Raw genomic sequence first — 24,560 nt, forward strand, 5'->3', positions numbered from 1 at the left:
GGCCGGGGCGAACGGGGGGGAGCTGCGGGCGGGGCCGGAGCGCTCGGCGCTGCGCGGGGGCCGGGGCGGCCGCCGGCGCCCTCCCCCGCCGCTCGCTCCGCGCCGCTCCGCGCTCCCCGCGCTCTCCGCTCCGGTCCGCCCTCAGCCGCGCCCCCGCGCCGCTCCGCTCCGCCGGCAGCGCCCGCCCCCGCCCGGCCCGGCCCCGCTCGGCGCGGAGCGGCTCGGATCGCATCGGCTCGGCCCCGCTCGGCTCGGCTCGGCTCGCCCAGCTCGCCCCGGCGCGGAGGCTCCGCCGCGCCCGCCGCAGGATGCCGGGGCCCCGCGGGCTCTGCCTGCTCGCCCTGCTGCTACTGGGCACCCCCGCGGCCCCGCGCCCAGGTAAGCGGGGCGGAGCGGGGCGGAGCGGGCCGGCGCTGCGGGGCTCCCCGGGGCCCGCCGCCTCCCGGCTCCGGGGAGGGGGCACCGCCCGGCGCGGGGGGATGCAGCCGGGACCGGAGAGGGGGCGGTGGGAGCGGGAAGGGCTGCTGGAACCGGCCGTGCCGCTCCCGATCGGGGACCCCCTGCTTCTGCTGCTCGCCGGGCCGGGATCAAACTTCTGGCATTGCGGGGAAGCGCAACGGCACCGGGAGCGGCACCGGGAGCGGGGCCCGGCGGAACGCGGCGCTCAGCACCGCGGGGCGGACAGCTCCCGCCGCCCCGGAGCGCTCCGGGAGCCGCGTCCTCACCGGGAACCGAGCGCGAACGGGGCCGCGGCCTCCCGGGAGCCGTGCCGGACCCTCCGCCTCTCTCCCTCAGGGAGAGCAGTCCCCGGTGTCCCTAGCCCTTCGCGGGTCCCCGGTGTCCCTCCAGCCCCACTGCCAGGTCCCCGCTGGTGTTCCCGACCCACCGTCTCTGCCGGGGGGTGTCCGTGTGGGGGGGGGTGTGTTTACCCAGGGGCTGCCTGTTCATTCCACGTGTCCCCCGTTTCCACGCAGACCCGCTCCCTCTCCCACTGCCGCGATGCCAGACCTAAGAATAGGCTCTGGGATGCGCTCGCGGGTGACTTGGCAAAGTCATTGCAAACTCGCGTGGGGCTCGGAGATGACTGAAGCGGTGCCTGTGCCCAGTCCCTCGGCACTGCTGGGATGCCAGGACGAGGCAGGCGGGCTCGGGTGTGCGTCCGGATGGGGTTACCAGTGTGGATTGTTCGGGGGGAGAACGGGAGAGGCCGGTGTGTGCTGGCGCTGCAGTGTGCTCGGGGCCTGAGGCTGCCCTCCGGGGCTGGCAGGGTGTTGATGGCAAAGACAACCAGCTCCCGGTGTCGGGAGTGCTGTGCGGTGCTGTCTGTCTACTCCAGTCCCTGCTCTCGTGGTCAGATTGCGTTAAATGGTTTTGACTTTTCAGTCTTAAACCCGGCTCTCCAGACAGGGATTGTATTACAGAATCCATCCTTTCTGGGCAGCAGAACAGCAATGGATGGAGAGGGTGGCATTTCTCCCTCACCTGCACGGGTTTGTGGTCTGTGTACGTGTGGAGGAATCAGATGCGAGGTCCCTGCCAGTTCTGGCATCCTGTTCCAGCGTGGGGACACACAGAGAGGCACGTTCCTCTGGGGTGTTACACAAACGCTCTGGTCCAGGCTGCCGGTGCTCTATGTGAAAGCAGCGATGATCCTGGGCTCCCGGGGGGCCTGGGGGAGCTGGGAAGCAAATCCAGCAAGCACGGGCCCAGTGAGGGCTCTCATCTCCCTCACTGCCTCGTGTGCTGAGGCAGGAGGGCTGCCCCAGTCCTGCTGGGAGCATCAGCAGGCAGTCCAGCTCCCGGGAACAGGATTTGGCACAATCTGCCATAAATCTCGTGGTGGAAGAACACAGCGTGCTGAACTCCTCTTTCCTTGGCAGAGAGAGGGAGCTGATAAATTGTTGACCCTTTACAAGGTTTGGTGAATTATTGCAGTAAAATCCCAACTCCTGCCTACGCAGCCTGGAGCCAGTGGCGACGTGGCAGCTCTGCCCATGCCTGGGGGGGAGGGGTCTTGCCCATCCGTGTGGAGGGGGACACAGCCAGGGGCCCAGAGCAGCAAATCCTGCTGTTCTCCAGCTGGATGGGGAGCAGGATCAGACCCTGCAGAGACAGATTGCTGTGCTCCATCTGCTGCTCTTTCAGTTCATGCGTCCAAGAAAAAACCATTTTCACATGATTTGCACCCATCGGGTGCTTGGCTGGTGGCTCTGGGTGCTCTGCACTGGTGAAGCCATTTAGATCACCAGAGAGGAGGTGTGAAAGCCTCTCCTCTGCTCTCGGCATCCGCTCGCACCCACCCACCGGCGCAGAGCAGAGCAGGCAGCAGAGGCACGTCCCTGCACAGGGACCTGTGCCAGGAGGCTCCGGGCAGCCTGTGCCGGAGCAGTGGCATCCTGGGAACGTGGGCACCAACAGGGGCATTTATTTGTACCCTGGAATGATGCAGTGGGCAAACAGGGGGGGTGTGGGCAGCTGCGTGCAGAGAGGGCAGCGCTGCCTGTGCTGCCCATGCAGGCCCAGCCCCTGGCTCTGGGGATGGCAGGGGCACAGCTGAACACTTGGGAGATCCAGGATTTCTAAATATATTTGGGGCATCCACTATAGGCTGTGATGAGACCAGCAAACCCTGCCCGAGGCTGCAGTGCGAGGAGCAGAAATGCAGCTGCGGGTGCTGAGCTTCGGGCTCCTCTGCAGCCCCAAGGTTTGCGCCCTCTCTTCTCTTCTTCGAGGCGTTGGGGCACTCCCGGGGTGGCTGTCACAGCCCCACAGCAAGGACAGAGATCCCTCTGGCTCTGTGGTGACCACGGCACCATGGGAGGCTGTTTCCAGAGGATCAGGTGTGTCCGGCAGGAAGGAAAACCGAGCGTGAACTCGGTGAGGGCTGCAACAAGTGCGTGGTGAGCTCTCGCGGCAGCACCCCGAGCAACGAGATAACAGCACAGAGCCAGGCTGCCGGCGCAGATAACAGGAATGGGGCTTGTCTGATGGACAGCTAACAAAGGCCATGGCAAATGGCTCCTCTTCCTTCTCTCCTCCTTGGCAGAAAGGATGAGGAGAGACTGGATCGGGAGTAAATGAAATTAGGGCTCTCTCAGCCCTCTGCTTCTCTGGTATTTTTTGCCATTATGAATATACAAAGATGCCATTTCAAGCACAGTTTCGTAGATGTCACGGTGTCGCAGACATTTCCTTCTGTACATTTTTAACTTCTCCTTCACTGAGGAATCTGGTACCAGGACTTAGGGCCGAGGAGCCAGGCTGCGCCGAGTCAGCTGAATGTGCTCCCTTGGCATCCAGAACGGCAGCAGAGATCTTGGAACAGCAAAGCATGTAAAAAGGGAAGCGTGTGAGCCATCCCTTGGAAGTCAGGTGGTGCTGAATTTGGAAGTTTAATGGATAGTAAGCCATGCATGAGGCAGAGGGCCGTCAGGGCATTGCTGGACAGGTAATGTGGGCATCAAAATGGGCTGGTGTGAGCATGGCCCATCCTGCCAACAGGCAGGGGTGTTCCCTGGGTATTCCAGGTCAGTGCTGAGCACTGGGGTGCTTTGTTATCCCATTTTGTACAGAGAGTTGTTTTTTAAATGAAATGGGCTTTGTCTGATTAAATAACACACAGCTCTTGATGTAGACTACAAGCAGCCTCAGAAATCTGTATTTTCTGTCCTCTGTCACTGCGATGAGCGCGGCTGCTTCCAGTGGGCTTTGGGAACAAAAAAACCGAAACCAGAGTAATCTTCTGTGAGCAATCCAAAAGTTATTTACTTGATGCGATTTTATTTTTCAAATATTTGAAAGTGGTTACTGAGCAGTAAAATAGGCTCCAAGGAAATCCTGTTACAAAACACAGGCTCTATTTTAATTAGCATGATGTGAGCGACACGGCTGGAACCGGGGCTGCCACCGAGTGCATCTTTCAGGAGCTCGGAGATGTCTGTAGGAAACACGGCATGAACACTGGCTTTCCAATTTTCCAGTCCATCAGGATGGATTTACACTCTTGTCAGGGGGATGAAATTGCTGGATTCGGCCGTGAGAGTTGTGTGTCTTTAACCACTTGGTTTGCCAGGCACAGGGTGCTCTGGAAGGTGGGGATGTGCCTGTCCCTGCTCTGGTCCCAGTCACAGGAGGGGCAGGAGGACACCTGCACCCCAAAAGCGCCCAGCCCTCTGCCCCTGTCAGGGCTTGAGGGGGATCAACACCAGGATGAGCCACTGGGGACCAAGGGCAGCACCCAGCCATGCCCCTTCTGGTGGGGCAGAATGTGGGGCCAAAGCCAACGTTGCCAGCAGAAACCTCGGGCTGCGGCTGGTGCACTGCTGGCAGCGGGGAAGGGGTCCTGCCATCCCTCAGCTGGTGAACCCCAAAGCAGAGGGCAAAGGGCAGAGTGAGGAAGGCTCGTGGGGCGAGAGAGGGTTTGGCATCGCTCTGGCTCAGGCTGCTGCCCTTCAGCTGCTGCGTCCCACAGCTCTCCGGAGCCCTTCCCAAAAGGACCTGCTTCGTGAGATGGCTTTTCCTGCCGCTGCACAAGTGAGTGCTGCTGGATTGATGGGATGCAGGGAGCAGATCCACCCGGTGCAGGTGCCTCAGCTGCTTGCCCTGCAGCCCCGACGCAGTGTCAGGGAACTCAGGCTGCAGGAACCAGGAGGAAGGGAAGGAGAAGGGCTCTGCAGCAGGAGCCCTTCCTGCCGAGGTGCTCGGGGAGGGAAGGTGTCCTTCATTCCAGGGGACAGGCTGCCAGCTCCTGGCTGTCTGTCTCCTTTCACAGCTTGTTAACCGACAAGTTGTTAAGGATGTTCTTGCTCTGTCCCGTGGGGCCAGTCCTGCTCTATGCACATCCTGCTCTATCCACATCCTGCTCTACCCACGGATAAAAATACCTGCACAATGGAAACGGCAGCCAGAGAGAGGAGTGAGAATCTGCGAGAGGAGCAGCCCTGCAGACACCAAGGTCACTGAAGGAGGAGGAGGAGGAGGTGCTGCAGGTGTGTGTGGTGCAGCCCAGGGTGAGGCAGCTCAGCTCCTGCAGCTTGTGGGGATCCACGGGGAAGCAGAGATCCACCTGCAGTCCATGGAGTCCAGTGCTGGAGCAGGATCCTGGCAGGATTTGTGTATCCATGCAGAGAGGAGCCCACACTGGAGCAGGTTTGCTGGCAGGACTCATGACCCCATGGAAGGGATCCAGGCTGGAGCATTCTATTCCTGAAGGACTGACCCTGTGGAAGGGACTCTCATTGAAGTCCATGGAAGACTGCAGCCTGTGGGAAGGACTCAGTTTGGGAAGTTCATGGAGGAATGCCTCCTGTGGGAGTGATGGACCGGCTTTGGTGGGCACCCAGCATCAACCCAGCACACCCACAGGGTCAGCTGTGCTGCTGGGAAGAGAGGGGGAGCAAATGGATCTCTGCTGCTCAGCTCTGTTATGTCTCAGACTTCATCCATAAGGATTTCATAAATCAGAGGAGAACCATGGAGCTGGGTGGCTGGAGGAGCCAATGGGAGCCTGGCACCGAAGGGGCAAACCTGGGAGCAAGGGAGGCTCACCTTCCTTTCCGGAGAGGGACGTGCTGTGGGTTTCCAGCAGAGCCCGTGGCGTTGGCTCAGAACCAAGTGCAAGTGTTGGTTATCTCTGACTTGGATCTACATCCATGGTTCCTGTGGTTGGGGGATGCTTGGGCAGCCACAGTCAGTGCCAGGACCCCCAAAAAACCAGGGGATGTCAGGGAGGAGCTTCCAGGAGCTGTAAAAGTGGAGGCTGTGGCTGGCAGGGAGCATTCCTCTGGCACTTTTGAGAAGACATCATTCCTGCCCCAGTGTCTTTGTTGGATGGCACAGATGGGGATAAGGAGCCCTTTGAAGCGTGCTGCTGGGAGTTCGTGTCGCACTGCCACAGCTGCAGGAGCCACACGGAGCTCTAAATCAGGGAGCCAGCCCCGTGTCCTGGTCCTGGGGAGCGAGCAGGGGCACCTGGATCCAGCCCCCCTGGGATGGGGACCCTTTGCTGCAGTGCTCTGCCCCGTGGTGGCTCAGGGCTGTGGGTACATGGAGGTAATGCTGTCCCCAGTCAGGGGGGGATGGTGTTCCCGGGGTGCTGTGGAGCTGATTTCCTCTCTGTTCCATCTTTTTGTTTGCTGGAGCTCCCGGCAGTGGTGCAGCTGCGGCTGGCCCGCTCCCAGAGTGCAGCCCCGACTCAGACATCTCTCTTTTATTCCTTTTTCCTCCTTTTCCTTTCTCTGGGAAGGGGCCAGAGCAGCAGCTGACCAGCCCCGAGCGCTGGCTGAGCCTGGAGCTTTCCTGATGTACAGCGAGGAGGCTCTGCCTGGATTCCCAGCTCTGCGTTGAGCTGAGAAAGGTCTGATTTGTCCGGACCTTTCTCCCTTTTCCTGGCCCGAGGAGCCCATGGACTGACTGCAGGAGGTGCTCAACCCCCAGAGAGCCCAGGAGGTCTGTGCCTGCTCCACAGGGGTGAGGACAAGGCGTTGGCACCTCAGGACAGATGGCTGCAGCAGGAAGGTGCAAGGAGACTTCATGAAAGCGCAATCCAAGCTGCTGGCAGTGCGGAGGGATCGGATGAGCAGCCTGGCCACTCAGCCCGGCTCCGAAGGCATCATTCCAAGTGCAAAGCTTTAGTCTAGGAAGGAAATTTGGTGCCAAATGCAAAGGCATCCAAAAAACTCGAGCACGACAGAAGGGATAACTGTGGGATGGATCCCAGAGCGGCGTCATCTGCTCGGCAAGGAGGATTCTCACGTCTCGGCCCGTCTCTCTGTCTTGCACACTGGGGGGAGGGGGGGGGATGTGCCAAAGCCAGGGGCTCAGGGGCCAGGAGCACCTCAGCGAGGGGACAAGAGTGGTCCCCAGGGCCTCCAGGGGACACTCAGTGATGTGCTCCAGCCCAAGGGCAAGGGAAGCACTGCGGGGACCTGGCACTGCCGTGGGGGGCTGGGGCACAGCAGGCAGGAGTGACCAGGCATGGAACAGCGTGGGGGAGTGAGGGAATGTTCTGGAAAGCGTTCATTGCGGGGCAATTTCAGAGCGAGTCGGAATGGCTGGGTATATTTAAAATTCAAGAGAGAATGTCCATCTGACGTTTTAGGGTGGATTAATGGAGCATGGCAACATTTAGTGGATGAGATGCTTCATCTCGGGTAGAGTGGTGGCTGGGGGACAGTACTGAGGACATCACTGCTGATGTCCCCTCTGCCACCCTGCATCTCTTCCATGATGATGGGGCTGCACAGGAACGGGGCTTGCATCTCCTGATGCTGATTTAAATGCAATTCCAGTAAAAAACCAGGCTATTCCTGACCGTCCTGAACTTCCATTTGCAAAGCTACCAAGTCCCTAAATTGACAGGCCACTCTGCTAAGAGCTCCCAATGCTCCCAGTACACCAGCACATCCCCGCCCACCACAGGAGTCCTGCAGACGCAGCTTTGGCAAAGTCCTCTCGGACACATCCAGCGCCATCCTTGGAGAGCTCAGACTATTCCCAGCACTGTCAGGGTTAATCAGTTCTGGTGCAAAGGGGTCAGATCCTGGAGCAACACTGCCCAAAGCAGCTACCCACTGCAAAGGCACCCCAAAATCTGCTGCCCCAAGGCCAGGAAAGGCTCCTTTTGCAGGGCACACAGCCCCCACCAGACAATGTGTCTGCCTTCACTCCTTATCCATCCACATTATCCACGCAGCAGTTTTTAAATTGCTGCTGGACACTATATTTACATAAATATGTGAGCCAATGAGGTCTAAAACCCTGGTGAGCCTTAAATGGTGAATTAGGTTTTTGGAAAGAGGATTTTATCAATTTACTGCGAGTGCAAATCAACGGAACAGAATTTACAAACCCGTCAAAAAGCGAGGTGACAGTTTGGAATTAATCCTCTGCCCCAGGCACAGGATGTACCTCCACAAACATCTCCCAGCATAAATATATTTGAGAAATAGTGGAGGAAAACGTAACTCCTAATGCCTGAGCACGCTGGCGGCGGCGGCAGCGGGAGATGAATGGAGTTAATGTCATCGGGAAGGTGCTGCCGCCTCCTGCTTTATTTTTATCCAAGACTCAGTGCCCAGCCTGCGCTGAGATATTGCAGTTTGTCTTTGTGCCAGAATTTCCCCCGAAGAAAATCTCCCCGATAATCGCTCTTCCTCATCTCTTCCTTTTTAGAAAAAAAGAGAATAATTTAATTCAGTTCCTCCGCACCCCTCACTGCTTGGAGCAGCCCCGGAATGCTTCGTGTCCTGGGGGGGATGAGCACCTGTGTCCCCTCTGGGTTGGATGCGGCTGGGGCACGGATTTGGGGCAATAACTGGCACCCTTGGGGCCATTTGGGCGCTGATGAGTGTCAGGGATGCCCTCAGGTAGAGGAGGATGCTCCTGGTGCCCCCGTCCTCTCCTGGGGGAAGCCGAGCTCTCTGGCACCTGCTGGGCCCCGGCGCTGCTCCTTCCTTAAGGACCGAACACAAACCCGTGTCCAAACCCAGCGCAGCATCCTAAAGACACAGAGATTCCCAATTCCTGCTTCTCCTGGGCGCTCGGTGCACGGCTCCCACAGCAGGATCGGTGCAGTCGCCTGGCGAGGGACTGGGGCTGCTCTCCTGTCCCCTGAGGGGTTCAGAGCTGCCACGGAGATGAAATCAGTGAGGCAATAACAAGTAAAAGCCAAACTTCTCAAGCTTTCTAATCGCAACTAGAAAGGCTCCTTTTCAGCTTTTGTTTCCAGCTCACAGAGGAGCCCGTGGCTGCCAGCGGCGAGATGGCTGGCTTTGTTGTGGAGATGACTGTGAAGGACACAGGCTGTGTTCCCGTTTAGGAATGCATTGAGGCTTTCTTGGAATTCATTAGGAAAGGTAGGGAGGGAAGGGTGCAGCAAAACCAGAGCCCTTGTCGCTGCAGCCCGCTCCCCAGGGGGGAGAGCTTTTCAGTTTTTCCACTGCAAAACATCTAAATTCGGAATTACAACATCTAAATTCAAAAGCGGTTCCGTTTCTCTCTCCAGCGGGGCTCATCTGCAGCCTGCCGGGAAGGGGAAGGTGCCCGCCCCGCAGTTGTTCCCCAGCATCGCCGGGCTGTGGTCCCAGCAGGACCCCCACATCTCCCTCGCACCCATCTCATGTACCCAGAACAGCTCTGCATGGAATCCTGGAATGGTTTAGGTTGGAAGGCACCTTAAAGCCCATTTTTTTCCACCCCTGGCCATGGGCAGGGACACCTTCCACTATCCCAGGGTGCTCCAAGCCCCGTCCAACCCAGCCGGACCCAGGAGCGGCCACAGCCTCACCAGCCTCACAGGGAACAATTCCTTCCCAAATCCCATCCATCCCTGCCCTCTGGCAGTGGGAAGCCATTTCCCTGTGTCCTGTCACTCCATCCCTTGTCCCAAGTCCCTCTCCAGCTCTCCTGGAGCCCCTTTAGGTACTGAAAGGGGCTCTGAGCTCTCCTTGGAGCCTTCTCTTGTCCAGGTGAACGCCCCCAGCTCTCCCAGCCTGGCATGCACTGTCGCGATGCGGCACAGGGCGATTGTGACTCATTGTCCTCACGGGCACATTGTCACCCAAGGGCACAAACTGAATTGAGTCACACAAACATCATCTCCATCAGTGGCTCAGGTGTCCGCTCAAGCTTCCATGGGGGGCGGGCTGGATTTTTCCACGTTTCCACTCGGCGTGCACCGACCTGGCCTCAGGAGCAAAGTCTTGCTTAAATTATGCAGCGTTACATCTCGGATCCAAACACGAAGCCTGAGCAAGCAGCGGGGGCAGGAGCCTGCCCAGAGTCAGAGTCACATCAAACAGGGGGTCAGCTCTGAAAATTCCTCCCTCAGTCCCCCAGCACCATCCCCAGCTACGGCCCAGAGCTTTCTATTGCAGAAAATATGTTACGAGTTTATGTTGACCTCCTGCTGCTCCCCCTGCTCCCAGGAAATCAGCTGGTGTGTTTATCCTGAGCCAATAGTGCCAGCCTGGGGCCTCCTGCCTCCATCCAGCTGCTGCTCCAGGCTCTGCTGCCCCTCTGGGGTCCCTGCCAAGCACCCGGGGCAGGATGCGACCGTCCCTACAGGGCGGTGTCCAGGGAGGTGCTGAAGCTCGGGGTGGTTTGCCAGAGGCAGGTGGTGGCACAGCCCAGGAGCCCTTCAGCCCGATCCCTGAGCGTTCAGCATCGTGTGTCAGAAAGGCAGTGCTTAAACCCAGATTTATGTCTAGGATGTGCCTGTTTTAATCACACTACACCGCTATCAAAAGGACATTAAAAATTACGATTACCCTCCAGGAACATAAACAATGGCAGCAGTGACAAACCCCTTATCCCAGGCGGGTGACACACGGCTTTGTGTAATTGCCCCATTCATTACCTGCTGGGCAGAAGAGCCAGGTCCTTTCTCTCCGTGTTTCCCCATCACCAGGGTGGGTCAAAAATCACATCAGCAGGAAACGTGCCCAGCCAGCAGCGGCAGGAGAGCAAAGAGCTGCCCAGGAGAGCAAAGAGCTGCCCGTGAGAAAGTGCAGTGCTCTGCTCCTCAAAGCACCCTCCTGAGGCAGAGCTGGGGATTCAGAGCAGCCTCCAGGGGTGGGATTCAAGGGCTTTCTCTAAACTCAACCCAGCTGTGGTTCATGAACAGCCAGCCCATCACTTCCATTCCGATTTTGATGTTCAGGGAATTTTTGGAAGTAGAGGAAGGTGACATTGCCTAGTGCCTTTCCATCAGCATCCTTGGAGCTGTTCCCAAGGTGAAGATGGTGGCAGCAATGCCCCATGGGCACAGGGGAAGGTGACATGTCCCCACCAGGGCAGGTGACACAGGTGGGACATTGCAGAGCAGGTCTCTCTGCTGGCCACCGAGTCCTCTTTGCTTGTTTATGATATGCTTTTAGCCTTCTGTTCCTCAATTTTGGGGAATCCAGGGATTTCATGGGTGCTGCACTGGGCACAAAGAGGGGCCTGGGTGTCCCACAGCCTGTCAGAATCATTAGCTGGGCACAGCGGCCCTTGGCAAAGCGTTGTCCTCTCTGTTCCCAGTGTTCTCGCACCCCCCCCCAAAGCCTATCATTATCCTTTCTGATAGAATTCAGATCAATCAAACAGAATAATAGAGCAGAGGTCAAGGAAGGCTGTTCCTTCCCCAGGGAACAAGGGGCTGCTTTCATCAGAAGTACCAGGGAGCCGGTTTAATTGTTCTAAATCGGAGAAATTATGAACGTGCCTGATAATTGTGTGTCCTGCGCTGGAGAGGGAGGAGAGCTTTTGGATGGGAGCTCCCACCATGCGTGGAGCAGCATAAATCAGCTTTTAATGGTGCCACCCATGCTGGACTGGGAGGAAACTCTGCCCTGTGCCTGCCCAGCTGGTGCCCACATGAATGTGGAGGGATGCAGGGGGATGTGGAGGTGGCTGGAGCAGGGGACCCAGCGGGGCTGGGCACTGCACCCAGCGCCAGGAGCGAAGCTGCTGCTCACCATGCAGGAGGACCCTGCTTCTCTCCTGACATTCTGAGGGCTAATGAAAATATATTTGCTATCTGTATTAATTAAAATAAAGCGCAGCAGCTCGTCATGAGGCTCCGTGGGAGAAGCTGTACATGGGTTATCATCATCCAGCACAGCATCGTGCGGCGATGGAATTAGTTCTGCCAGGCCATCTTTAAAACACAAATCACTGATGGCTGATAGAGCTGACAATTAGTTATATAAAAACCCGTGTCACTGGGAACGAGGTGAGTGCTGAGCAACACCAGCAGCAGCCCAGGGATGGGCCCAGGGTGGGCTGGGTGGTCTCAGGGGCAGGGACATGAAGGGGGGCGAAGGCTGTGCCAGCCCCAAACTGCTTCTCTGCCCCCCAGAACGGCTCTGGTTTTAGTGAGAAAAATTTTTTTAAGAAGTTAAGAATTGATTTTCAGCCACATCTTGTTTGGGAAGAGGTTCCTTTCTGAAGGAGTGAGCCAGTGCAGGGGCACATCTGAGGGCTGGACATGGGAACATGCTGGGGGCTGCAATTCCCACATGGAGCTGCTGGCAGGATGTGCCAGTGGAGCTGCTCTGCTGCCACCCCCAAATTGGCCTGACATAATGCAGCAATGAAATGCAGGTTATTGCTTTTTTAGGAAGAAAAACCAAGGAATGGAGGGGGTGACAACCTGCACCAAGGCCAGGCTGGACGGGGCTTGGAGCAACCTGGTCTGTGGAAGGTGTCCCTGCCCATGGTATGGGGTGGAACTGGACGGATTTAAGGTCCCTCCAACCCAAACCATTCTGGACTCTGTGGTTGTCTGATCACATCTGGCACTACTCCAGGCTGTGGAAGAGCATTTGGGAGCCCAGTGTGCCCCATCTCTCAGCCATCCTGGGCAGTTCTGAGCCGTGCCAGGTCCCGCGGGGCCAGCAGCAGGAATGGGAATGGGAACGGGGCACTGTGCCCCAGTTCCTGCCAGCCTCAGTGCACAGCCCGTGCCTGTGATCGATGGGGGCCAATAACTGTAATAACCACAGCCATCAGTAACCCTCCCTTTCCCTGCCTTCCCGATTGCCAGCAGCGGGGCCCTTCCCGAGCTGTCAGGAATCATTAGGCACCGGAGCTGCATCATTTCAGAGCAGGCAACAGTGTCTTTTCAAGGGCACCAGGCAGCACCAGGCAGCCCTGGTTCCTGCACGGTTCCTACACGGCCTCAGTGAGGGGAGAGAATGCAAAGAAAATCATTGCCTGGGAAAAAAGGATTCTCCCTGCAAACTGATCCCAATGCCTGTCCCGACACGTTGTTCATGCAGGCAGAGCTGAGACTCCCCCAGGAACGAGAAATGAACAGGGGCTGGGAGGTGCAGGGGACTGAAGCACAGCCTGGGGCATGGGGAATGCCCAGATTGTCCCCTTCCCTCATCCTGAGCAGCTCCAGCTCCGCTGCCTGCACGGTGTGATCCCGGGGGCTGCATCCCCGTGGTGGGAACAGCCCGGAGGAGTCCATGGAGAGAGCAGAAAACACCGTGTGGGCCCTGTGCCAGCTGTCACCTGTGCCACCCTCATTGCTCTGAGACACCTCTGCACCTTGGGAAGGCGGGCAGGACCTGATGGGCTTCAAATCCTGCCTTGAGATGCCCCAGGGCAGCTTTTAGGACACGCCAAAAAAACCCCAAAATCTTTTGGGGTATCCCTGGACAAACCCAGGGAGGAGAGCAGCCATGGGCAGCAGTGCTGAGGCCATGTCCTGCCCTGCTGCCAAGGGGGACGAGTGACACCCCCGAGGTGCTGCCAGTCCCTGCTCCTCTCTCTGAGTCTGGACTGGAGCCATGCTGTGATTCCTGTTACATCCTGTGAAAGAAATATAAAGAGCTGCCAAACAGATTTAGCAGAGGCAGCTCAGCTCTCCCCCAGCCGCTGCAGGGGCTGTGCTGGGAGCTCAGGCAGGAGCCGAATCCTGCGGCTGCTCCAGCCAGGGAGAGCTGGGCTGTGATGCTGCTCTGCTCACCTGCACCTCCAGCATCACGTTGTCACCTCAGATTTCCAGTGCTGGAGTGGAAATCAAATCAAACCGAGCTGCAGACAGGTGGAACAGCAGAGGAGGTTGTGGACAGTCACATATTCCGTGGATGTGACCGCCTGGGAGTGAGCCCGTCAGTGATTTGTGGCCAGACACAGGAACAGTCCGCTGTTGTCATCAGACTGAACTTTGTCTGTCCAGATGTTTTAGGGCTGTGTCTCCAGAAAGTGTTTCCCAGTGCCCCCAGGAGCAGGGATTTTGGCTGAACCCACTCCTGCATCCTTCCTGGGGATCACGCAAGAGGCAGTGCCAGGGCAGAGCACCCCAGTCAAGCCCTTGGCTGGTGCAGCACTGGCACTGAGAGGCGCTGGCATGGCAGGGACACAGCTGAGCAGAGCCAGCCAGGCAGGACACCCAGGAGTGCCCAGGAGCCCCCAGGATCTCCCACGGCATCGCAGCAGGAGCTGCTCTCACAGGGCTGAGCTGCTCCCAAAGAGTTAATCCCAGCACTCACTTCTCCAGATCTGCTCCGCTGCATCTTAACAGTGATGGGAGATTAATTATTTTAGCTGCAGAGAGCTGACTAGAACGGGGTTTTGTAGCTAAATATACTCTCTCTTTAGGAACCCATTTAATTTTATGCCCTGATGTAGACGGCTGGGCTGGATGATTGGTGAAGAAAGAAGGAGCTTCTCTTCCCCCTCTTCAATTTGTAGCCTGAAAAGCTGCCAAAACACTCAATTTCCTCTCCCCAGGTAGGCCCTGAGGAGTGAACATCCGAGCTGGAGAGCCTGGGAGAGGCACAGGAGGGATCTTCCTCCGCTCCTTCATCCCTCTGGCTGCCCCATCCCTGGAAGTGTCCAAGGCCAGGTTGGACAGGGCTTGGAGCAACCTGGGCTAGTGGAAGGTGTCCCTGCCCACGGCAAGGGTAGCACTGGATGTTCTTTAAAGTTCTTTCCTAATGAACTTCCAAAGGAAATGAATTCCCCTTGAACCCAGCCTGTTAATTCCTTTCAGCTGGGTCTGTCTGCCTGTGACAAGGCACAGATATGCTTTTCTTATGTTTGATATCATAAAACCCCATGATAAACTCAAATTATTACCTGCATCAAAGTTCCTCTCTCTCTAATGGCTTTGCTCTCCTGTTCCCTGGTCCCTACCAGTCCGGAATATCAGGATAATTCCTGCCCCCCAGGAGCTGGGAATGCAGTGGGATCCAGCTGGGACCAGTCAGCACGTGACAGGTCGTGTCACTGCCATGCTGCAAATCTCTTGATTCCTCCATAAATTGGATGAGCCTCTTTAATTCCTCTTCCTCGTTAGCTGCTGCTGCTGCTGCTGCTGCTCCTCCCACATGCCTTCGGGAAGGAGCTGGGCAATTCCCAGCATGAGCTGGGCTCATCCCTGGGGATTTGGGCTGTGCTGGGAGTGACGCTGCAGTGAGAGGGCTGGGGACACACGGGCTGTGGAGCCAGGGCACCGTGGGCAGGTGCCCCAAAGCCACAGGTGCCCGTGCGTGGCCAGAACAGATGCCGGGGAGTCAAAGTCTCATTGATTCCAGCTCCATGAAGCAGCAGTGGGGAGGAAAATCCATTTTCCTCCTAGCTTGGAGAAGTGTGTAATTTGCCGGCATCTGCCAGGCCTGTGTGGATCGTTACAGCAGTTACAGCTCCTCCCAAGCACAGGGAGAAGGGGGAGAGGTTTGCGAGTTTAATTCCCTCATTCCTTGTGGTGTCCTTGCTCCTGAGCCGAGCGAGCCAGGCACAGGCAGCGTGGATTCTCCAGTCAGGCACAAACAGGATCGATTTGCCACTAAATCAGGTTTTCAGGAGTGTTTTGCTGTTGGAATCTTGCCCCCACCTGCAGCAGTGGAGCCTGAACCTCCTGCTCCCACCCAGACCAGGAACCTCCTCGCCCATAGCCGGTTCGGGGAGATTCCCCCCTGTCTCAGCCCAGGGCTGGGACCAAGTGTGGGTGTGGGTGTCTGGTGCCCCCAGAACCATGTCCCAGCCCCGTGTGCACTGCCAGCACAGCAGGTCCCTGAGCCCCTTGGTACAGGCAGCAGGAGCCAGTGAAATCCCTCCCTTCCATCCCTGGAAGTGCCCAAGGCCGGGTTGGATGGGGCTTGGAGCGAGTTTAGTGGAAGCTGTCCCTGCCCATGGCATGGGGCGTGGATGAGGTGATGTTTAAGGTTCCTTGCAGCTCAAACCATTCCAGGATTCAATGATTCCATGATTCTCTGCTCTCTGCCCTTCCCAGCAGAGGCGAGGTTGCCGCTGGGCATGGGAGCTGGGTGGGCAGCGGGAGCAGAGCCTGGTCCTTCCCGGCCATGGCTCCTCGGGCTGGGCACCACTGCCAGCATCCTCACCCAGTAATGAGGGGTTTCCATGGCAACCTTATTTGAGCATCTCGAGTGACACAGATGTAAATTTTAAAATGAAATATTCAGACCACAGTCCTGTGAGCATAAATAAACCCCTGCACACGGGCAATTGAACAGCATTTTAAAGCAGCTCCGAAACTCCCCAGGGCCAGCGGAGTCTCTGTGGCATCGGGAAATTCATGGGAATGGAAAGAAAAGCGTCCTGACCCCTTCCTGCCCCAGGAATCCCAGCACCCAGCTGTATCCCAGCCTGATCCAGAGCGGCATCAAATCAACGAGGTGTGGGTCACACCTGCCCTGCAGAGGATGCGGCGCACAGGGACAGCCCAGGAGGGACAGCCAGGTGCCCCCTGGAATGGGAGGAAAACCGCTCCAAACTTTCTTGGCCTCTGCTGCACGGTCTTCCTGAGCAAAAGCTGGGCATCTTTCTTCTTCTGGATCATCTCCTATAAATTGCTCTTTGGAACAGACCAGGTTTTCCCGTTGCACAGGACAGACCAGAGTCTGGAGGCTCCCAGCATTTCCAGACTGTCGCCAGCACTGGGCAAGACCCAGGGACGGGCACTGCTCCTTCACCCTTGTGCCACAGAGGAGAACGGCTCTCTGTTTTCTCCGACTGCGATGGGAATGTTTGGCTGAAATCCCTCCACAGCCCTCCCGTCCCTGCCTCACCTTTCCCAGGAAAGCGGCGCTGAAACTCCCGGTGCCGCGGGCAGCCCCAGCTCCGGCTGCGCTTCCCGGAGCTCCCACGGGGATGACTCAGCCGGATCGGATTGCTACGGTTTTATTTGCTTAGAGGGGGAGCTGACAGGATGCTCTTGAGGAAAACTTTTTTTTCTTTCCTGTTGGAAAAACTTAATCGGCTGAAATTGTAACTGCAGGAAAACCTGGGATTCACATCTCCTGCCTTAAAGGCTGCATCCGCCTGCGGGGACATTTGGAGAATGAAAGATTGTTTCAATTAAGGTTTTTCTGCTCTTCAAGATTCAAGGCCAAAAGCTTTTAAAATCTTAAACCAAACCAATCACAGCCAAGTGTTTTGATGGATACAACCTGCTTTTTCTCAGATCCTCCTTCCCACTCAAACCCTCTGTTTTCCTCCCTGAGGGTGAAATGTGTGTTGCATGCCCTGGAGGTTGGTGTGGGAAGAGGTGGGAGAGCAGGAGGTGCCCAGGGTGCCCCTTCCCACCCTGGTGATCCAGGGTTACACCAGGACCTGGCCTCGACATCCCTGCTTTATCCAAGATCTGGATCAGCTCTGAATGAACTCATCCCCAGCAGGAGTGATCCCGTTCCTCCCAGAGCGGCTTCTGCCAACCCTCCTGCACCGACCGTGTGGGAATGGGCGACTCCAGGATCTCTGACTGCGTGCAGAGGGTGCTGGGCAGTGCAGGATCAATCCCAGCTCTCCATGAGGGCTTGGATGCGATGCTGGCAGCAGCTCTGGGCAGGAGTAGCACAGCCCAGCACCCATGAACCCTCCTGAGCCCATCACACAGGCAGAGCTGAACACCACCATTAATAGTGCCTGGATCAGCTTTATTCATTTCTGTTACAATCAGATCCTAAACCCTTCCAGAGAGTGATTCCTGAGCTGGAGCGATCCAGCTGCCCTCCCTGGAGCGAGTGCTCACGGCGATACCATCGGCATTAGTAATGGGAGCCGGGATATGGCTACTCCTGCTCCAGCTCTTTCAGGAGCACAGCAGCAAAACGAGGCCTTTGTGGTTATTCCAGCATCCTTTTATCAGGCATTTGCAGCTCCCTAATTCCTCTAAGCCCCTCTGGCTGAGGTATCTCGGCAATCAGGTTTTGCCCGTGCTCTCCAGCCACAGCACCTCTGGAGCAGCACACGCGCCTTGGCCACGGCTGCCCACGGGACACGGGCCTGGCTGGGGGTCCCGGGGACCCTCTCACAAGGGGATGAAGCTTTGGGGCTGGGGAGGATGGGTTTGGTGCTGCCCGGGTGGGCGGGTGCTTGGTGCCCTGCCAACACCCAGTGCTGCGTCTGGGTGAGAGGAGATGCTCCAGGAGCTCCTGCCCTGCCACTCCTCCTGTCCTGCTGCCTCTCCAGAGCCTGGTGCCACCACCCCAGCCCAGGGACGGGGCTGTGCCCCGCTGGCAGCTCCCACACGCAGCCCAGGCTCGGCACTGGCGCTTCCTCCTTGGCTAAGTATAAACCGCGGGGGCTGAGGCTGGTTGGAGACATCCTCCCCGGAGCCCAGCTTCCTGCGCGGTGTTTGCACACAGCCGGCACCAGGCACAGCCCAGAATAGACCTGCAGACGAGCTGTCGTTCTGCGTGAAGGTCGCTTTGTGCTCCAAAGTGTCCCGGCCGTGCCTGGCCCGTGCCGCAGGAGCAGCCGCTGTGCCCGCGCTGCCGCGCAGAGCACAGAGCCCCCGGTGCCAAGCTCGGGAGTAGCAAGGGCGGCAGGGCCACCGCGGAGGTTTCCATGGATTTGGAGAAGGCTCTCCAGTGCCGAACCGCCTGCGGAGAGCTCCTGATCGAGATACAAGATAAACCCCTTGTTCATCTCAATAGCGTTTATTTCCTCCAGAGCTGCTTTAGCAGATTAGATCAAGGTCAAACGTGACCGTTTCTCTTCCAGCAGCTCTGAATGGATCACTTGTGCGGAGCAGGATGGGTTTCAGCAGCTGGGGAGGGTCCTGCTCTGCCGGCTCTGGCCTCAGCCCAGCCCCCTATGGGTCCACGATCTCCCCATGGGCCTTGGAGGTGGCAGAACGGCTGTTGGAATTCAGATCAGTGTGGAAAGGATCTTTCCAAAGCCCACCCTGGAAACCCACTTCAGTCCTTCCTTAAGGATGAGGATACTCGGTTCTGCTTCCCAAGATGGGCTCCAGGCAGGAATGAGTGGGCAGGGGGCTACACTGGGGCTGTGGGGGCAGCACCGGGGTCCATGGGGAGGGAGCAGGGTCTGGCAGCCCAGGGAGGTGCTGGAGCACAGCTCGGGTTTGGGGGCGGTGATCAGTCAGGAGCTGAGATCGACAACCAATTCTCTTTCTGATAACGAGGAATAAGCCCTTATTGATCCCCGATGCTGGGGCCGTGTGCCTCCCCCTCCCCTGCTCCAGCCTGGCTGTGTTCCGCCCTCTCCCGCTCCCCTGGAATGCACATTTGCCCTTTACAAACTGCGGCGTGTTTAGTGTCTCATTAAGGAGTCGCTTTACAGAGTGTTTTATTTCATGCTTTGTTAAGGACAGAATCAAGTAAATGCATCCTGGCAAAGGATCTAATAAGGAATTAGTCAGCTTTCTGAAAGCAGAAAATATGGTTTAAAGGCACAATCCATTAAGAATTAGGGTTCACATGACAAATAACCCGGGGATCCTGGGTTGGTGGTTTTGGGAACACATCAGGTTTAATCCTTGGCTGTCCTGCTGTGAGCCGGTGTCCCAGCATGTCCCAGTGTGTCCCAGTGTGTCCCAGCGTGTCCCAGCATGTCCCAGAGTGTCCCAGAGTGTCCCAGCATGTCCCACTGGCCAGTGAGCCCCCTCCCCTCCCAGGCCTGCGCTGCCTCCCCTCTGTCCGAGAGCCCCATCTTCTCCTGTCATGGACAAAACCTTTTGCTGCAGATCCCTAAAACTGTCACCTGGGCCATGGGAGAGCAACCACCGACTGCTCATCCCGGGCTTGGGATGTGAGAGGACGAGAAGAGCCCACGAGAGCCCTGCAAAATTTCTCAGGGAAGGAGAGCTGCCACTGGCATGGCCTTGGGGATGTTTCCCCCCAACAGCCCATGGCAGGGTGCCCATGGAGGCCAGGATCAGCCCAGGGTGGGATGGAGAAGGAAGCAGAGACATCGAAAAACAAGCAGAGGGTGTGGAAGCTCCCTGTCTGCCCCCCTAGAAGTGTGGGGACATCGAGGCACCCAACCTTCCTGGAGGGAGATTATTCAGAGCCGACACAAGCTGGTGTTTGCAGATGATGTGTGTGAAACGTCTCCTAATGTGCTCAGGGAATCGGTGATGGATTTGCTGAACCACTTGCTAATTAAGGAATTAATGCTTTAACTTGTGGGAAACATCAGGAGAGGCCAGGAAGCCCTCGGGGGCCGGGACAGGTTTGCTGGTGGTTGCAGCAGGGTGGTTGCAGCAGGGTGCAGTGGCTTGGGGCAGGCACAGCTCTGTCCCCGGCTATCCCAGGGGTAAAGGACCAGCCCAGGCGCCAGGAGAGTGTCCAAGGACTCTCCTGGACCAAGGAGCAGTGCAAGGGACTGCCAGAGTTTTGCAGCTCCATCCTTCAGGCTAATTCACAAGCCTTTGCCTGTTGTGTTCCTTATCTTTGGTTCTTGCCAGAAACTGCTTCTATTTTCCAGAAGATGGAGCAAAGTCAGTTTTCAGTGCTGCTCGGTCCCTCTGCACGGGCTGCTCGTGCCATCCCTCAGCTCCCCTAGCCAGTGTCACCCAGCAGTGTCCCTGTGTTTCAGGATTCACATCCAAAAGCTCCTTTTTTTTTCCTTTCCCCCTTTTGATTCCAGTCCGACCATAATGAGCAGAATTTGAAACAGAAATCATCAAGTTAAATGTGACCCAAGAGTTGTGCTTTTGTTTAAAGCACCCGTACAACCGAGGTGAGCTGAGGTTTATCAGGAATCTGCTTGGGAAGGAAACCTGGACTGCTGCTCCAGCCCCCATCCCATGGGGAGCTGGTACCGTGGTGGACACACATCCTGGCTGCCACCACGGGCACGTCACAGCAGCTCGAGCTGCTTTAGGGGTCAGTCAGTGCCTTCGTCTGCAGCCACAAAGGGGAGCACGAACCCGGGCAGCCCCAAGCCAGCAGTGGGGCTGGGGGCTTGCAGACCCACCATGCCCACACAGGGACAGGGACCCTGCATTCTGGGGGCTCCAAACCCTCCCAGGGGAGCTGAGGGGGCTGGAATTATGGTCTTTAAGTACCATGCATTAAGCGCTTTCCCTGGCAACTGCTGTTTCCATGGAAAGCGTTGACTCTCGGGCTCTTGGAGCTCTTTGAGGCATCTCACAGAGCTCACGGCGAATTCCAGCCCATGGATCACAGCCCGGTCACCTCGGGGTGCTGGATAAATCTGTATTTATGCAATTACCCCCCTGGCCAGAGCGGTGCTGGGCAGCTTTGGTCACTCGCTCTTTCCTGCCATCCCTGTTCCCAACAAATGTTGGGTTGGGTTTGCCCAACACGACGGTGCCTGAGGGGGCTCTGCCAAGGCGGGTGTGTTGTGCTGTGGGGGCCGGTTGTTCCTTCTTCGGGAAGTGGTGGGTGTTCCTTCAGCCACAGCTTCCTGGGGGCTGATTTCACGCCAGCAGCACAGCTCTAATTTCATGCCCAGCTTTGCCCAAATCCCACTTTTCCCTGGTTTTTTTCAGACAGCGGATCGGGGGCAGCGCTGGTGCCGGCCAGCCCGGACCCTCTCACTGCAGATGAGCCAGTGGAGAAGACGGGCGGTGGGGCTGCAGAGCTCGGGCACAGCACGGGTTTGACTGGTGGCGCTGAGGATTTTGGGCATGTTGTGGGCTCAGACCCTGGAGCCGGGCAGCTGGGGCAGGGCACTGCCCTCAACCTGCTGCCAGCCCCGGAGGACGGTGCCGCGCCGGCGGAGGAGACCACGCAGCTGCTGCAGAGCCACGTCCTGCCTATGGCCACCGCTGCCCCCAGACCCGATGCCAGACAAACTTCCCCTGTTAAGAAAAAGCCACCGACTCCAAAGCAAGTAAATACAGGAAGGAAGCACCCAAGGCTGAAGCCCACCCTGGCAGGGCCCCCCGGAGCTGCCTCTCCAGCCAGCCCACGGAGCTCCAGGCTCCCCACGGCCACCCAGGAGCTGCGGGTGCCAGCAGAGGACACGGAGCGGAGCCCCCCCGAGCTGCCCTGGGGGGACCAGACGACCACCAGCCGCCCCACGCTGCAAATGTCCCCTTCCACGCTGCCCCCAGCGCTCCCTGACAGCACGGGGGATGCCGGAGAGGCTCCGACCGCGGCTCCCGCTGGCGCTGCCGTTATCCCAACAAACAGCGCGGACAGGGACGCGCACGGCTCTGCGTCGGAGGAGAGCCAGGAAACCACCACGTCCACCATCGTCACCACCACCGTCACAACCACGGAGCCCACCCCGGGTGAGCTGAGCTGAGCACGGGGCTATGGCACTGGTGGGGAGCATGTCTGGGTTTAGGCAGCCCCCCAAAATCAGGTCACCACCCAGGTTTGGGGGCTGCCTAAAATCTTCTGCTCTGCGTGCACTTCATGGTTGGAGGGATGAAATATTTCTCCAATGAGGAAAGGTTGGGAGAGGTGGGAGAAGATTCCAGGGAGAGCTTAGAGAGCCCCTTCCAGTTCCTAAAGGGGCTTCAAGAGAGCTCAAAAGGGACTTGGGACAAGGGCCTGGAGTGACGGGACAAGGGGAAATGGTTTCCCAGTGCCAGAGAGCAGGGTTAGATGGGATATTGGGAAGAAATTCTTCCCTATGAGGGTGGGGAGGCCCTGGCACAGGATGCCCAGAGAAGCTGTGGCTGCCCCTGGATCCCCAGAAGTGTCCAAGGCCAGGTTGGATGGGGCTTGGAGCAACCTGGGCTAGTGGAAGGTGTCCCTGCCCATGGCCAGGGGTGGAAAAAAACGGGCTTTAATTTCCCTTCCCACCCAAACCACTCTGGGATTCTGTGATTCCATGGGGTCACCGATGGAGCAGGGATTGGGATGCTGGGTTTTGGGGTGTGGGAGAGAAGTGCCAGGTGGCTGTCCCTCGGTGTGACCCGGCTGTGTGTCCCCCCAGTGCTCTGCAGCATGAGCTTCCATGACCCCGAGGGCTACATCGACTCCACGGATTATCCCCCGCTGCCCCTGCACGGGTACCTGCAGTGCACCTACAACGTCACCGTCTACACCGGCTACGGTGTCGAGCTCCAGGTGAGCTGTGCCTTGGGGGGCATCCCCACAGCCAGACCCCCCTGGTCACGGCAGCAAATGATGCCAAGCGCCCACAGCCTTGGGCATCTCTGCCCACTTGATAAAACACCCCTTTCCAGGGAAAAAGTAGATTTTTCTGAGCTCTTGTAATAAATGAACTCTGGGATGGAGCTGGAACATCCTGAATGTCAGGGATGACCAAACCTTTTAAATGTCATGCAATTAATTCAGCCAAGAGGCACTGGCAGCAGGTTGTGAAAATGGCACTTGATGGGAAGGGGCCACCAGCCCCCTGCTCTCTGCACCCCTCATTTGCTGGGAGGGGTTTGGGTGGCCCCGAGGGTGCTGGAAGCCCAGGAGGGCAGCCCAGGTTCCCTCTCTGGTGGGTGCAGGTGCTCAGCAAACGCCCACTCCTCAGAGCAGGGGGTCTCACCCAGGCTGATGTGCGCCATCAGCTCCCCCCAAAATGAGCATCCCTCAGCCTGGCGAGGCAGCGAGCAGGGCAGGGGCCTCTGCACATTCCAAACTCTCTCTGGGTCAAACCATCCCAGGATGCCCATGCTCCCTGCAATCCTTTCTTTTTGCGTTTTCTCCACGTCACCATTTGCATGCCATGAAAATCCCTCCACTTTGAATTTGTGTGATTGAAAGTGAGCATTAAAAGGAACAGGAGTTCCAGCGGGGTTGCCCCCACTGTCCCCCTGGTGGGTGCAGGCAAGGGCTGGCCCCCAGGGCACGAGGCCGCTGTGGCTGGCAGCCCTGGTGGGGAGGTTGCCCTGGGAGCAGCAGTGGTGCAGGTTGAGCACTGGGGAGTCTGAGCGGCTCAGTCACTTTTCCAAGGCAGTGGAAAAGTAACTGGACACGGCAACTGTCTCCTCAGATCCACGGGGTGCTGAAGACAGGCTGCTCTGCTGTAAATTCGCCTCTGTCCTTAATCCATCAGGTGACACCGCTGCTGACCTCACTCCTTTGCGAGCTGAGGTTTTAATGGAGCATAAAATTGGCCTCTCCACCCCCCCAAGCTTTGCATTTCGCTTTGCTGATGCTTCGGAGCATTTCAGACAAATTAAATCACAACAGCAGGTCGGTGCTGGTGGAGTATGCCTTCATCTGCAGCTGGCAGTGCCCTGTGCTGCAGCACCGTGGGCTCGGGGCTCAGAGGTGAATTCCAAAGGGAAGGCTCTGGATAAACCAGGGTGTGGGGTTTGGGGTCCCATCAGAGGGGTTTGGATTTGATTCCCAGCTCCTCTAGCAGGGAGGTGCTGCCTCTTACCCTGGGAATCTCATTAAAGGCATCTGCAAGAGCAAAGAGAAGCCCCTGGCACAGGAACCCCTGCGTGGGCAGTCACCTCTCACTGCAGGGGCTGTGGAACAGCCTGGCGGCGGCCAAAATGCCTGCAGCATTCCAGCCCTGCCCAGAACTGCTCCTGCCGGCACTGGGAGCCATTCAGGAGGACACAGGGACCCTCCACTTCCTTTGGAGCCAGACCCCCACTCACTGCAGGGAAATCTGCCCTTGGGGAGGAGTGGACACAAAGCCTGGATGTCAGGCATGGTCCTGGGAAAGGCCGGGAGCTGCCCTGGGCTGTGTGAGAGCTCAGGGTCCCTGCTCAGCTCACTGCCCACCCCTGCACCCCTCACAGCATCCCAGGGAGAGCCGTGTCCCTGCCTGTGCCACGGCAGCCCTGGGAGCTGGGAGCAGCCAGCTCTCCGAATGCTTCGCGAAATTCTATTTATTTTTAAAATTCTTGAATCTTCTTGTCAGGAAATAGAATTTCCCTAAAGAGGCTTTCCAGTGGGTGAGCG

General features: G+C 57.7%; 1 protein-coding gene across 2 annotated transcripts in view; it reads left to right on the forward strand.

Annotated features, from left to right (window-relative positions):
- Nucleotides 1-266: 266 nt before the first annotated feature.
- The window catches only part of SEZ6L (seizure related 6 homolog like), a 35,760-nt gene continuing 11,466 nt past the window's right edge, over nt 267-24,560 (forward strand). The window contains exons 1-3 of one of the 2 annotated variants that reach the window (XM_039561269.1): nt 267-378; nt 21,221-21,967; nt 22,621-22,754. In XM_039561269.1, coding sequence (XP_039417203.1) covers nt 309-378; nt 21,221-21,967; nt 22,621-22,754 — 951 coding nt within the window. In that variant the 5' untranslated portion in view covers nt 267-308. The remainder of the gene's footprint in view (nt 379-21,220; nt 21,968-22,620; nt 22,755-24,560) is intronic. The other variant, XM_039561268.1, reaches the window with a different exon arrangement.

The sequence above is a fragment of the Corvus cornix genome, chromosome 15 (genome assembly GCF_000738735.6).
Source record: "Corvus cornix cornix isolate S_Up_H32 chromosome 15, ASM73873v5, whole genome shotgun sequence".
Classification (NCBI taxonomy): domain Eukaryota; kingdom Metazoa; phylum Chordata; class Aves; order Passeriformes; family Corvidae; genus Corvus; species Corvus cornix.